Source organism: Venturia canescens, chromosome 4, assembly GCF_019457755.1.
Source record: "Venturia canescens isolate UGA chromosome 4, ASM1945775v1, whole genome shotgun sequence".
In the NCBI taxonomy this organism is placed as follows: Eukaryota; Metazoa; Arthropoda; class Insecta; order Hymenoptera; family Ichneumonidae; genus Venturia; species Venturia canescens.
In genome coordinates this window covers 7,523,063-7,538,091 of record NC_057424.1, presented here as the reverse complement: position 1 = coordinate 7,538,091, position 15,029 = coordinate 7,523,063, and the positions used below count along the sequence as shown (strand labels likewise).

At 40.0% G+C, this 15,029-nt stretch overlaps 1 protein-coding gene across 1 annotated transcript; it reads left to right on the top strand.

Moving 5' to 3' along the window:
* The first annotated feature begins 180 nt into the window (after positions 1-180).
* Positions 181-3,257, top strand: TTLL12 (Tubulin tyrosine ligase-like 12). Its single transcript, XM_043418257.1, has 2 exons — positions 181-407; positions 836-3,257. The coding sequence occupies exon 2, from the start codon at positions 852-854 to the stop codon at positions 2,706-2,708; it is 1,857 nt and encodes a 618-aa protein (XP_043274192.1). The 5' UTR covers positions 181-407; positions 836-851; the 3' UTR covers positions 2,709-3,257.
* The last annotated feature ends 11,772 nt before the right edge of the window (positions 3,258-15,029 follow it).

The following is a 15,029-nucleotide window of genomic DNA, read 5'->3' as shown; positions in this document are numbered from 1 at the left end:
ATCGATGGATATTAAATAAAAACAACTTTCATTAGGAAATGGGGATATTTACATTCTTACTTTTTTTTCAAATATGCGGCGAATAGTGATTGTGCGATTATGGTAGTACACGGAAATCCTTTATTTCAGGTTTTACAAAAAATGTTCTTTTAATACAGTGGCGCCGTTGACCACGCGGTAAATTGTCAATGTTTGGTTTTCTCCCTGGGTTCTCCGTTGGTATCATCAGTCATGCGTATATACGTGCATGTATATTCCGGTGAAAACGCAAAACTTATTTGCAAACAATGATTAGTTCAGTGTTCGGTAAATGCTAGTTTTCTGTAGATCTATAGTGTTTCGATAGAACATTAATAATTTCATAACCGCTGCGGGTCATGCTGAAAGCTCTCTCCTGATACTTTGAGGTTAGTATTTTGTATTGTTCATGTCTATATTTCACACTTTGTTGTATAATTTTGTATTTACCAGTGATCACTTTTAATTTTCCTGTTATCAAACTATATTATTTTATTTCTTTATTCGAAAAATAGTGACGGCAACAAAATGTATTTCCGTTCCTACCTGTTTTTTGAGGTCCAATATATAAGTCTCAAACGTTTTGGAAAATGTGAAATACAGATTGCAGTTCATTTTCGTTTACAGAATATAATGAAGTAGTCTTAGCGACTGCGAAAATTCACATTGAAAAAAAAAAACGTACTCACGTATTCAGTTTAAAAAGTACAGTGAACCTATACTTATACACGCAGAAATACATTCCTAAAAAGTATAATACATCGCTCCCGCATCTTTGTTCGGTTGATTATTCTAAAAATCATATTTTTCACTGCAGACAAATTTGGTTCAATATGGACGGAACTTCACGCTTTGGCATATTCCTACACCACCACCAAAGGCAGTTAGAATCATCTGCAGTGCCGAAACAATATTGGGAGTCGGTGTACAAAAAGTTGCACAATCAAATCTTTGACGCAGGTCTTGTATTTCAGTTAGCATTGGTTGACTATGGCGACGATGACAGGGGACCAAAAGACCCGGTGTGGAAATTGTTTGTCAATGCTGAAAAAGGATTATCCATTGACGATTCAAATAATATTTTTTTGATTGATCATGCTTGGACTTACGACGCGGCAAGTGCAAGGCAAAATTTGTTGGAAGTTCCAGGGCTTCTGGATCGTATGTGCATGCTCATGGGTTCGCAAAATTCTGAGGATTTATCTGAGGAAGAAAAAGTCGAGTTTGTATTGCAAGAGATGTGGCGATACAATCAAACTTTTGCTTTGAGCAACGGTACTATCGAGGAAAGAATGCCGGTGTGGTATATAATGGACGAGGTTGGATGCGCAATAAATCACAGCGCCAAGCCAAACTTTCGGACTGTTCCGTTTCTATATCTCAACGACGGAGTGACTTACACTCTTTTGTTCCCTGTGAAAAACGTCAAACACGAGGAACAAGTAACTCGTGATTTCGTCGAAGGTCAAACTGACGACGTCGATAAGAGACGTGTTCTCTCATTGCCCTGGACCGACGACTATTTAGCGGACTCAAATTTCGAGCAGTTTGAACCATCCGAAGATTATTTTCTCGCTGGTCACATTCGCGAAACTTTGCCGAGTTTAAGCGAATTAGAACGTTCTGAAAGGCCAATCGATGCGAAGCTCAAAGTTTATTCAGAGTATAGGTTCGTCAACGAATATCTGACTCATCCGAAGTTCGAGATTGTCGAGGACATCGAACAAGCTGACATTTTGTGGCTGATGAGCCATTTCAAAGATTACGAAGATCTCAGCCTCCGATCACCGCATTCCTACGTCAATCAATTCCCTTTCGAAAATGTTCTCACGATCAAAGATTTGCTGGCGATAATTTGTCGTCGTAAGGCTACCGGCAAGAAATACGATCCGGAAACTCTCGACACTTTTCCATCCTGGCTACCAACGACTTATAATCTGAGCACAGAAATTTGTCAATTCGTAGCCTATTTCAAAGAACGGGAAAGGCTCGGTCTCGACAATCACTGGATCTGCAAGCCTTGGAATTTGGCGAGAGGCTTGGATACTCATATAACCAAAAACTTGAATCATATTCTCCGTTTGCCATCGACTGGACCGAAAATAGCACAAAAATACATCGAATCTCCGGTTTTGTACACGAGGCCAGAAATCGGTCGAGTCAAGTTCGACATAAGATACGTCGTTCTCCTCAAATCCGTCAAACCTTTGGTAGCCTATGCTTATTCTAATTTTTTCCTTAGATTCGCCAACAAGGAATTTGCTCTAAACCATTTGGACGTTTACGAGCAACATTTCACGGTGATGAATTATTCCGAAAGTGCGCAACTCTCTCACGTCAAATGTCACGATTTTATAGTTCAATGGAACAAAATGTACCCAGATTTCGACTGGAGCCGGAACGTTCAGCCTAAAATATTGAAAGTGTTGAGACAAGTTTTGGAGGCCGCTTCTCAGACCGAGCCGCCCAAAGGTATTGCTCACAATCCGCAGAGCAGAGCCGTCTATGCGGCTGATTTGATGCTCGAATGGAAAAACGGACAAATTCAACCGGTCATTTTGGAAGTCAATTTTTCACCCGATAACAAAAGAGCTTGCGAGTACTATTCAGAATTTTATAACGATATATTTAAATGCCTCTTTCTTGACGAAGCGGATCCTCGTGTTTTCCATCCTCTCTTGAGCGAATAATCCATCGTTATTTTTTTATTCCAAAAATCTATGGAATGATGGATTTTTGTCGGGCATATGGGAGCCCTCAAAGTCGCAGGATTTTTATTTTCCTCATGCTGAAGCGAGGATTGAAGGCGAAATCATTGATTTTTCGTCACTTCGATTTGCAGACTTTTTACACGATTCTGTGAGCATTACAATAGAAAACTGCAGTGTCTTTTTTTTTGATAATTGGTATCGACCCATTAGCAGAGCATTTTGCTCGTTCGCGAAAATTGGCATCAATGATTTCACTCACCAGTTCTGTGCATAGAAATGATTATTTTTTGCTCATTCAGTACTAATTAACAGTACTAATAGAAATTCGTGCACAAATACTTATGACCGGGAATCGAGTTTGGCGGTACAATTTTTAATGTTATAGTTTTTGGACGATGAAAAGTTTTATTCTAGTTGGAAAAAAGCTTTGGAGGTTTATCGAGGTTTGGGGCAGTTGGTTGTTGAAACCAAAGAAACATTGAAACATTGTAAAATGTGTGTAGAAAAATAAAAGCAACGCCAACCATACTTTTGCAAAACTGTTTCGTTTCTTCTATAGAATTGAAGCTAATAAAATTGGACATTCTATTGAAAAGTTGTTTAATTGACAAGAAAAAAGGTTTAATTTACGTGTCACACTGGCAATTGGCTAACGAGAACAGATAAGCTTGTTAATTTACTAATTTTGCAATGACCCTGTACTGATTGTACCGCGAAAGTGAGCTCCGCGTCTTCCGTACCTCGCGTTTTATGCTCGTATCTCATTTATTAATCGGACCCGTTTCGGGCGATCTCATTTGGTCGAATAAACGAGCGAGCGGAGCCGGTAAAGCTCGGCAAATCTTGTGGCATGTTCACAAACGTAAAGACCGCAAGAGAAAGAGCGCATATATATACTCTCGCCCGATGAATAATGCTCGGGTCCCATAACTTGACACTGCTCCGGTAGAGGAAAGTACTTAATGGAATAATAAACGAGAAAGCAATTAGACCAGTTTCATAATACTCTATTTCGTCGTGCTATTTTCGACTGTATATCATATTTTCATACTTCTGCACAGAAAATCACAGAGCACATTGTTATTACTATTTTAATGATTGCTGAAGAATCTTGAATCGGCGGGCAACAATGGCACGCAAAATGGATTACAATTCGGACGCAAACGCCTCCGGAGAGACTGGAACGAATAAATGTTTTTAAAACTCAAGAAAGATTATTCCTCTTACAAGTCGATGGGAAGCGTACGAAACTGCAGTTTTTCACGAGGGGAAAACACATTTTCATACAATTTATTCTTTATTTTCTAGTCGAACGTTTTTTTTTTTACGAGGATTTTAGTAAACTCACAAATTTTTTTGAGGCGCGATTGCGCTGCTTTTCGTAATCGTATAGTTCACTGTACGGTTCAAAGTCTACAGAATCTCGAGGACAATTCAGGAGCCTCGTGACATCGAAATCATTAAAAATTTTGTTTCGAATAGTTTTGACATTTAGTATTTAATGAGAATATTATTGAATTCTGGAGTCTCACTTCTGACTTTCATTTGAAAATACAGCACGCACGCAGCTCGCCTTTCGAAATTCGAAAGCAACGAATTCGAATTAATTATAACGAAGGAGGAAAAAAATATTTCTAAAGTCGTCCATTTTCCAGTTCTAAAAGTGCACACTTCATGAAAAGTTTAAATACATTTTCATCTAAGCAAACACGAAACGAATGAAAAGATTATTGAAACATGCAAATGCATTTTTATGAAATAATACAATTGAAAGTGATAAAAATTGCATTCATAACTTGAATAAATATAGCGAGGCTAATAATAAAAGAGAAGAGAGATTTCGTAAGGGTTTTTCTTCCGAAGTACTATTTTCGTCAAGAATATATGCAATGCAGTGATATTTTATTTATATATACTTTATAGGGTTGGACGGACATTGAAACAGGGAAAAGTTTAACGATATTCGTGGCCCCTTCATGCCGGGATAATCTGACGCGATAAAGAATTTTCCTACTTTGTGTCATTAACGTGACCGTGGAAAACGCTCGGGATACGAGCTGAGCTCGCATTTATATGCGTATATAGTATAATACTTAAAGCTCTCTCGCACGGTTTCGCACAACCTTAATGAGAGTTCATCCAATGTTGAGCCTCCGCACAGGAGCTCTTGAAACTATGTATAAATATATAAATACTCGTAGAATAGAAAACTTGCATCGGGTTGCAGAAGCGCTGTGCTTAACGACCAACCAAGTCCCACATCAAAAACTTGGCGTTGCCCAAAGTCTAATGATCGAGCGAGCTGCGCGCTTCGCACGCTGGATTTTTAATTAAGTGTTTGCGATATTCTCGCGCAAATAAATAAATGGCATGAAAATGGCAGCGTTTCATCGGGAATGCGAGAGATAAATAAAATTTTGCTGGCTTCACTTTTCCTCTTCGTATAACAATATAATTTTCATCCAGCGGACTCGTAGACTTTCAATTCACAAAGGTACTGCTCTGAATAATCTTTTTTTTTATTTTTTATTTTTTTTTTATTTTTTTATACGAGTCTTTCGATTCTCATTGAAATTCATTCGAAAGTAAAATGAATTCTGAGTCGAATAATTTTCTCTCATTTTCGTTGAAGCTGCTCGTTGAAATTATTGCGATTTCTGTTCAGTCGAATACATAATAAGATTTTTTAGCGAGTTTCATTTGATGGACTTTTTTCGTTCAAAGGAGCAATGAAAAAGCTATTAAAATACCGAGGCCATCTATTTATTTTTGAATGCATATTTATTGGACGCCAAAATGGCTAGTTTCCAAGGGAAAAAGACTGAAGAATAGTGGAAAAAACGTATTAGAGAAAAATTGGAACCGTAAAGCGAAATAACGCGCGCTCAATGAGATTTATGAAAAGTAAAATTGTCCGGGGCACGAAAAATTGTCACTGGACTTGGTGAACCGGAAGAACTTTCGGTCGCGAACCTACCTTTTGTTTATGCCCGGTGCACAACGGAAAATTAACGTTTCCGCTCGCGCCTCTGGCGAATAAACCATCGGGAGCAACAATTATATCCTCATTTTCAGTCAAGAGCAAATGTAGAGAGATACAAAAAGGATATTTCTATATGTATATAGCAATTTTATGTGTATACACACAATATGAAAAAGCTTGAACAAGAACGGGCCACACCACCCTCGCCTCTCGTCGAACAATTGTTCGCGAGAATAAAACGCACGCAGCAGCGGAGGGGCGTTGCAGCGGAGGTCAGCGCAGCAATTTTTATTTTGTAATCCTCTAATAAAGGCCTTCGTGCTCGTCAATGAAGAAACGAATTCCCAGGAAATTCCATTCTTTTAACGAACAATCATTATCAGCTCGAAATCCCTCGCTAAAAAATTCTCACGAATAGGGTCTCGATGCTTTTTTACGCAGCCATTCGTTAATGGGTAAAACAACACCCATGTAACCGGCTGAAAAATGTGAACCTATGCGAACCTCTTTCGAATTCTCCAGCTCGACAGCTTCGTTATTCGTTTGGAAGAGTATACAAAGTCATATTTTCCCAGCTTCAATTTCTCAGTTTTTAGAAGACGCTGAAGTTTTCAACGTTGGAGTCCAACGAAATGATCGAAAAAAACTCTCCAATAATTCCAGTAATTCTCTTATTTTGTTCCCTGCCAAATTTACGATTCGTAGTTTTTCAAGCTGCACCAACGATTCGTGAAATAAACAATTGGTGAATTACAAACGTTTTTTTCGTTCATTTCGTTGGACTCCAACGTTGGAAACTTCAGCGCCGTGTTTTTAGTTAATCAAGTCATGATGAATTTGTGGAAATTCTTAGAGATATTTCGAGAAAGTTTATGAAAAACGCTCACAATTTATGAAGACCGATCTCTCCTTGAGTTCGGATTTATGGTTTCGTTGCACACTTTTATACAACTGCTTCGACCTTCGAAAGATTGGAATTTCGTTGAGCTTTCGCAAAGTGGAGCGATCACCACAGTATTGCTGGTTTGTTTGATTCCTGGGGCTTTCTTCACACACGATTTCACACCGAGTGTGAAATTTTGTAATTTTTTTTTGCACATTTCGATGGTCCATACCTTTAAAAATAACATACTAAAATTTCAAATGAATATCCCAAATAGTTTCGAGTTTACAGCCTTCTAACGAGTAGCCGCTCGGCGCTCGTCTTTAACCCCTTTTTTCTCAAAACTGCATTTTTCAAACTTGCTACAGTTGTAACTCGAACACAAATCATTCAATCGCTTTGATTTTTTTTTTAAACTTTTTTCGTATGTTTCTCCGTACAATGACCTTCCAATATTTTGATTGTACGAAAAATGTCAATCAGGCAGGCCAAAAATCATTCATTTTTCGAGCGAAATTCGACATTTTTTTTCGAAACTCTGCCATTTTGGTAAATTTCAATTTTTTATCACAATCGAGGATCATTGGACGGGAAATACCTTCTAGTTCAATCTTTTTCGGTTTATTTTTACTCCAGTCACGGGGAAGGTCCCAATCACTGCAGCAGTGGAGACATTTTTTTGTGACCTAGAAAATGATGGATAACTCGCTCAAAAATAGATCTTTTCGTTTGAAAATATTTTACTGTAAATTCATCATTAACCCTAGAACGCATGACTGGGGTGTGAGCACACCCCACGCGAACTTCAAACTACGCTCCCGTCCTAACAAGCGACATTATCGACTGATTATCGACGGATTTTTTTATATATAAATTCAATTGAAATTAGTTTTATCGTACATCATTCTTTTCGTTATAAAAAAACGAAGAAAATGGTGTAGGATAAAGTCAGTTTAGCATCGTAGAACCGGATTTATAAGCAGAAAAAGAGTGGGGTGCGTTCAAACCCCGGTCATGAGGTTGAGGGTATGAAAAAAGGCACATGAGGTGTAGGGTTAATTTATGCCTGAATATATCTTCCAAATTTTTAAATATTCCATGCAGTAGTTTTCTTTGAAAAAATTCCCAAAAATCGGTTTTTTTTTATGCTGTCACAATCGGTGGACCCCTTAAGGATATATTGCACAGGCGATACAATGTTGCCATGCTAAACCATGCTAAAAACATAAAAAAAATCAAAATGATCAGAATTTTATAAAATTTGGTGAACATATTCTTTAGTGCCAAATTTGACAATACAAATTTTTTAAGATTTTTCTTCTGTACAGTTATCGAGTAATTGATCACTAAAGTTGACGTGTATAAGCATAGCGTTTCCATTTCTATAGGTATACAACCCGGGCATAAGAAATCTGCTTTAATGCGTAATTACTCGATAATTAAGTAGAAGAAAATTTTGAAAAAAATTTGTGTTTTCGCACTTGATGTTGAAGAACATTATCACCAAATTTGATCAATTTCTAATTATTTCGACTTTTGTATCATTCATCCTTAAGTGCCGATGATTTACTGACTGTAATTATCGCGTTGCAATGACCGCGAAGCGTCAGAGTTGCAAAACTTGCTGCGGAATTGCTTTTAAGATTAGTTTCATACTTGAGTTTTATGACTCGAAAGATTTTCGGTATCTTCAGAGCGATGTTGCGAGTACATGTATAATGTACGAAGATCTTGCGCGCTCCTCAATAAAATTTGTGAGCAATGACACGTCCTCTTATCATTTGATGGCTGTGCTTTCATACATTTGAATTACGTAGAAAGACTCGGGGGGTTGGACGTATCGCAGACGAGATTGCAGCAAAGCACGACGAACGATTCCAATTCCAATATGAGAAAATCATTTTCGGGAGTTTTCGAAGCAATTTCTTGGAAATTGGTAGAGCTTTCGAAGAAAACGGTCTGGAAGTTCGACTGAAGAATCAATGGAGTTCGACTGCCCAGGACAAAAAGCAAATCGATTGTCTCGTTCAGGTCCGATGAGACGATTATAAATTTATTGTTCAACAGGACGATTCGGTGAGTGGAATAAAAAAAATCAGCCGGTGACAGAAGCGTTGTTCCTGAATCAACATTATTTTTCCTTATCGAAATTCCGGCTGGACGGAATGCACAAACGAGAGGATGAATTAAGGAAGAAAATGGGATCGAAATGCACGGGTGAAAAAGGCGAAAAGGGAGAATGAATGTCGTACGAAAAGCTTTTGCATTCGGCGGCGGCGACCGCCGGCGGGACACACGTACGTATGCGTGCGGCTCCGTTTTGTCGGCAAGCAAAGTCTGCACGTCATATGACGTGTGAGTGGTGTTCAGTTGGCAGTAGCTTTTGCCATTTTGACGATATAAGTGACCCTTTCGCCCGTTTCCCCGGCGAAGGAGAGTGAGAGCGGTGCTCCGCGCTGGTAAGCCTCGTGTATGAATTCTTCCCCAAGAATAATATAGAAATGGTGAAAATACCAAATGGGATATTCTCCGCAACGTTTGCCTCTCTTTCTCTCGTGAAAGAGGGAATAAAATAAAGAGAAATAAAAGGAGTACAACTGTGTTTCGTTTTCACTTGGGTGCATGAGTCTCGGTCTGCGCGCGTTGTGTTTCGTGCGTCGTTGGTGAACTCCTCCGGCATAATCACCCCAATTAACCGAACGAGTTCTGCGTATATGCACGAATATACGAATAGAGAATGGCGCCAATAAAACGAGATAGCGTGTAGGACCGCTCGCGAGAGCGGAAAGCGAGCAGCAACTGTATTTTTCTCTCGAGACTAATGAAAGGACCGCGGCTCGGACTCTCTTTTTTTCGAGCATCAAAGCCCATTTTTTCGCTATTCTTTTGTGCGTGTATCATTCTCACCTTCTTTCAGCGGCTTCTTTTCGCTGACAGCGAACAGCAGTGTGACGAGTGCGTGAGGATCCGTTTATTCGGAGCAAAATAAGCGAGAGAGCAGGAGTCTATAGTTTTTCGGTGTTGCGGGGCTAAAGGTATAGAAAGGGAATGAAAAAATACCGCGTTTCGAAGAAATTTATTCTCGAACCTTTGTAAAGCTCGAGATAAGATCTGCCCAAGAAAAAAACGTATATAAAATACAATTAAAATCGCTTCTTGAAACATTGTTGTTGCGGTTATTGGGAATTCCCGGAGGAGATCTCAATGCATTGCGCGGGAGGGTAGTAAAGCTCGAGAGACCCGCGGGATGACGTCAAAAGATGGGGAAAAAGTGTACACTGTCGAGAGGAGCGAAGAGAGAAGCGAAAGCAGGGAAGGGATAGTGATAGATACAGAAAAAATGACCAGGGGAGATAGAGGAAAAGTTAACTCGGGAGATGAAAAAGAGAAGCGGAGAGAGCAACTTTTTATCGTATAATATCCTCTCTTTTTATGTTCAGAAAGAGCCGCACCGGGAGTATTAAAGCTGTATATGGATCCTCCGGGGGAGGGAAAGGGAGAGCAGGAGCGAGAGAGGAAGGAAAGAGTGTTAGGGCTCTCTGACTCGTGGGCAGTCTCTCGTTGAGTGAATTGCTGGTGATGGCCATAGTGGTCCTCCATTTGTGCATATACGTCCATATTCCCATCCACATACATATATGGATAGACAGAAGCCTTTTTACATTCGTATGTACCTCGCTTTCTCGTTGAGCCGTCGCGTCACCTGCATTTACTTCCTCTCGCGCTTCGTTAAATTCTCGTCGAAATTGCACCAACGGCCAAGTGAAAGCTCGCGACGACGTATGTGCATGTGCACCGACGTTCAACGTACGCAATTAGGATACGAGTGGAGAAATTCCATGTTGGATAAACACCCTTCCATGGTCAATGTTTATTAAACTCTACGAAAATGAAATGAGCCCTCGAGTGTGTTGTACGCTTTAATCCGTATGCGCGTTCACGCAAACACCGCAGTTGACTCGTCCAAAGGTACCACATTGGGGGATCGCTGAGATCGCTCACGGTGAAAATGAAAATATTACGCTCGAGTCCTTCTGCCTCGGGGTTTTCCTGAATTCTCAATTCGAAGAAAAATCATCAAATTTTCTGATGATTTTGGTTCCTTGGGTAATGCATGCAGCCTCGTCAGGATGATTCTCGGCGATGGTTTCTTCGTCAACGAATCATCGAAGGTTGCTCCGTAACTTGCCAGCAGACTTTTCGGATTCATCCGAAATTCTGTCTCATTTTTGTCAACGATAAAGATGAGCTTCGTTGATATTTCAAGCGATTGTATTCGGTTTCGTGCTGGGATTTTGTTCCCATATGGATGCTCGTATGTTTACCCAAAATGTCCCCTCGAAGTTTGCGCGCGCAGGTGGATCATTTATAATTAATTGATGTAATAAGCTAATAAGACCAGACGCTCAGGGACCATTCCTATGTGTGCTTTGATCTTTCCAATGACATTATGAGAACCGGCAACTCTCGACGGGCTTCCCTAACCATGAAGCAGATTATACCCGAGAATTTTTATGCAAACTTGCAACGTCAAACTCGCACAAGCCTCTCGGACCCAAATGGCAACTTTGTCCTTGCGCAATGCCTCGTTTTTAAATTTTATCGCGAATTTATGCTCTCCTGCAAAATTTGATTCTTCAACCGACTCGAGGAGACTTCAAAGAATTTAGCTGTTCATATGTTTTTTGGTTCTGCTTCTGTCCAAATTGAGTTTGAAAGCTCAGGATTCGTGTGGGTCGTTTTATGCCTCAGCGCTCCCCCGCTCGCCCCCTATGGCTTCCATTTTCGTTTAGCTGATTCGAGAGTTGCTCTGAAAATTTGTTTTTTCAATCTTCCTACAGATGTGACCCAGATTTTCTGTGCTCCTCAACAGTTATGCACTTTAATTATGAATAAGGGATTAAGTGCATTTCTCGAAGGGCTCGGGCTTAACTCTCGTCGTTCAATCGAAAATGCGGCTGCGCGGGACTGCAGATGAGGTCGAGTGAGCCCCTTGGCCCTCTTGAATTTGCATATCCGTTTATTTCATTCGTGAGCGATGACTGGTTGACCTTTTTTCCTTTTGACGCAGAAGAGCCGCTGAAATCCACGTGAAACGGTAACGAGTGTAGCGACGAGTCAAAGAGGATCGCTGGGCATTTTCTCCGGGCTTCCATATATAAGCTCCGTTCGATTTATCTCTTCCTCTGACCCTTTCGGTTTGAGAAAATCACGGATGTCAACGGTATCAAAAGAAAGCGAAAACCGCATACTTATTCTCGTTAACACGAAGACTTCTGCTGCATGCTCCCTGCGTGAGATACTTTCCGCTGGGTTTGCTGTCGTGAATCACGAGGGGGTGCTTCATTACACCTTCATAAATCACATCCTCCTGTACACCATCCCAGAATCCTTCCCAGCCTACTTTACTCGACGTGCGTTATTAATTACTGCCATTTTCCGGCGGTTTAAAAAAAACATGATATTGCCATTTTCCCTGCTTTATGCGGGCAACCGGTTGTGCCAGTTTCCGAATTTCCATTATTAAAACCCCATGACGCGGACTTGTCATACGTATTCCAGTATTTCACGTCATATTTATCGATTTATAAACCAATTTAAGCATCAAATATGACGAACTCCATCGAGTGCTGAACAATGATTTCGATGACGTTTTATCCACGCAGAGAGAAAGTCAGTCACTGGAACAAGAACGTGGAGTGACAACGCGATAGCCAAGCGAGCGTTGGGATCGAATCAACCGAATATTTGTAACAATATTTATTTTCGGATATTAACTATAATTAACCCTACACCTCATGTGCCTTTTTTCATACCCTCAACCTCATGACCGGGGTTTGAACGCACCCCACTCTTTTTCTGCTTATAAATCCGGTTCTACGATGCTAAACTGACTTTATCCTACACCATTTTCTTCGTTTTTTTATAACGAAAAGAATGATGTACGATAAAACTAATTTCAATTGAATTTATATATAAAAAAATCCGTCGATAATGTCGCTTGTTAGGACGGGAGCGTAGTTTGAAGTTCGCGTGGGGTGTGCTCACACCCCAGTCATGCGTTCTAGGGTTAATGTTTCTCAAACACGCAAACGCCAGTACAAATAATTAGTCTCAGTTTTCATTAATTATACAAATTTTGGATAACAATTTGTCTCGGAAGGATATTTTTATAATCGCATAGATTCTTTGTATGTCGTGATACTCGTCAACAATACTCTTTCGAATTTAATAACTTATCTTATTTATGACGATGCGTCTCTCTTTGGCTCTTTCTTTGCTCCGCGAGACCTCCAATCTCCTTTCGGAGTTCGTAATTTCGACGTCTCGGATTTACCACCGAGTTCAATTCAATAGACATCATTTCAGAACCTCGCGGTGGGCTAATTTAAATGTTCACGTTACATCTTTCAACAGCTTCGTTGTCAAGCGAGCGATATCTTTTTCATCGTGCACTTCTTCACTTGTTAACACTTGTTTCCAAAAAAAATCTTTTTTTATTGTTTAAAAACGTGCTCAAAGTTGATAGTGCGCGTAAAAAGCACTTTTTCGGTTAAATCTCTCGTAAAAAATTAAATGTTGAGTTTTGAAAAAAATCCTTACAGAGTTTTACAGACAAGGATCCATGCTTTAAGGGAAAATAGTCCACTTTGCAACCCTTCCAAAAAGTGTATTTATTTTGGAGTATGAAGTTGGCTATGCTCCCTACTTTTAGAGAGGGGATAACGATTTCTTAAGGAAGTTGAGGCTGTACAGTCATTTTTTTTACCCAAAAGTGATGACCTGTACCTTTCAAACGTTAGGCCAGTTTACAGTTCGGCAATGTTGCATACACTTTAAAGAAAAGTTGGGGAAAAAAAGACGAAAAAATGGTGAAAGCTCAGTCGAAAACACGAACAGTGACGATCCTAGCCTCAAAAAACTGCACGGAAAACAGATTATTATTAATATAATCTCAGCAAATCTCCTAATAAATCTGAAAAAATTGACATTGTTCGGCAAGCCTTGCTCATGTTGCCCAAAAAATTTCATATTTTTAGCATCATTTTTAACGGAGATATCACTGAATGTGTCTTGACTTCCATAAGATTACATGTTATTTGGCCCAAATTGTTATTGATTTTTCTCAGCAACGACGCTCCTAACTGTCTGAAAATTTAACTGATTTTTTTTTACACTTCACTTTATAAGATATCGGTTTAAAAGCGGTGACATCATTTTCATTCTAATGCCTCAACTTCCTTAATATTGAGGGTTTTACTTATGAGATGCTCATATCTGTAAATGCTATTCGCGTGAGAAAAAATGTTGGGGTCAACCTGACCCCAGATGCACACTAAGGGTTAATCGCCTCAGGATTAAGCAATTTAGTCGAAAGAGTTGGCGAGTACCGCAGTTCTATATCGGTATGAAGGTTCTGCGGAACAACGAGCCATGTTAACCGGGCAAAGGTCGTGTGAGGGTATGTTTCGATGTAAAGGTTTTCTAGTCGGAGTGACAAAAGCCGTTGCGGCGTTTTATCAGGGCAAAAAGCTACAATCCGGTATTTCATTATTACATAGCGAAGCTGATGCGCCGAATTGAGTGAGCTCCACCGAGTCATCAGCAGGCTCCTGCCGATACAGGATTTTCCACAACCGACCGCGACGCTCCTTCGGGTCACGTGCTCCGAAATGTCTTTGAGTATTATTTCTCGAATTCGGATTACACGCTTTTGAGATCGTTTCTTTAATTGACAATATTTCGTCAGAGAAAATCGGTGGGGACTCGAAAAATGCCAATTTTTTAGGGATCTCGGATTGTGCGTCAGTCTGTAGATGATAATTCAACTCTTTGAAATACGATAATGCTTTCCGGTAATTGTACGCAGCGAATGAATAGCGTGTACGTTTTCACTCTGGTGGTTCCCAGCGTTGTTTTCTGTCTCTCAGTGGCCTCTCGTTTTCTCTATAATGACAGGATTAAAACAGCCCGGGCCGAATGTCTGGCCTTAATTATTGGCGCGTCTCTGGCTTTCATGTGTATATTTATATTTGCATTTTCGTGTGTAATGCACAGTGGAGCACTCTTGCGCACCAGTTTCGAATATTCAGCAATCATTTATCGACACTCAGTGCATATAGTTTGCGCGGAAACCAACGAAATTGAATATTTACGTAGACCGCACATACACGTAGCTCTGCTGTCGTCAAGTATCATAATGATTTCCGAATGAATCGTGGGCAAAGTGACGACTGTCCGTGCACACACACACACAATTTATATCCTATCACTGGGGCCAGATCGTATCAATTCATTCTCAATTGCATTATCGATATTTCCTCAGAACGAATTATCGCAATTATTAATTTGTCGATTGTTCGGTTAGAAATGTTTTCCGTTTCGGACTTTATAGCACTGTGCTTTTTCCCTGCTGACCCAGTTGTTTCCTCGA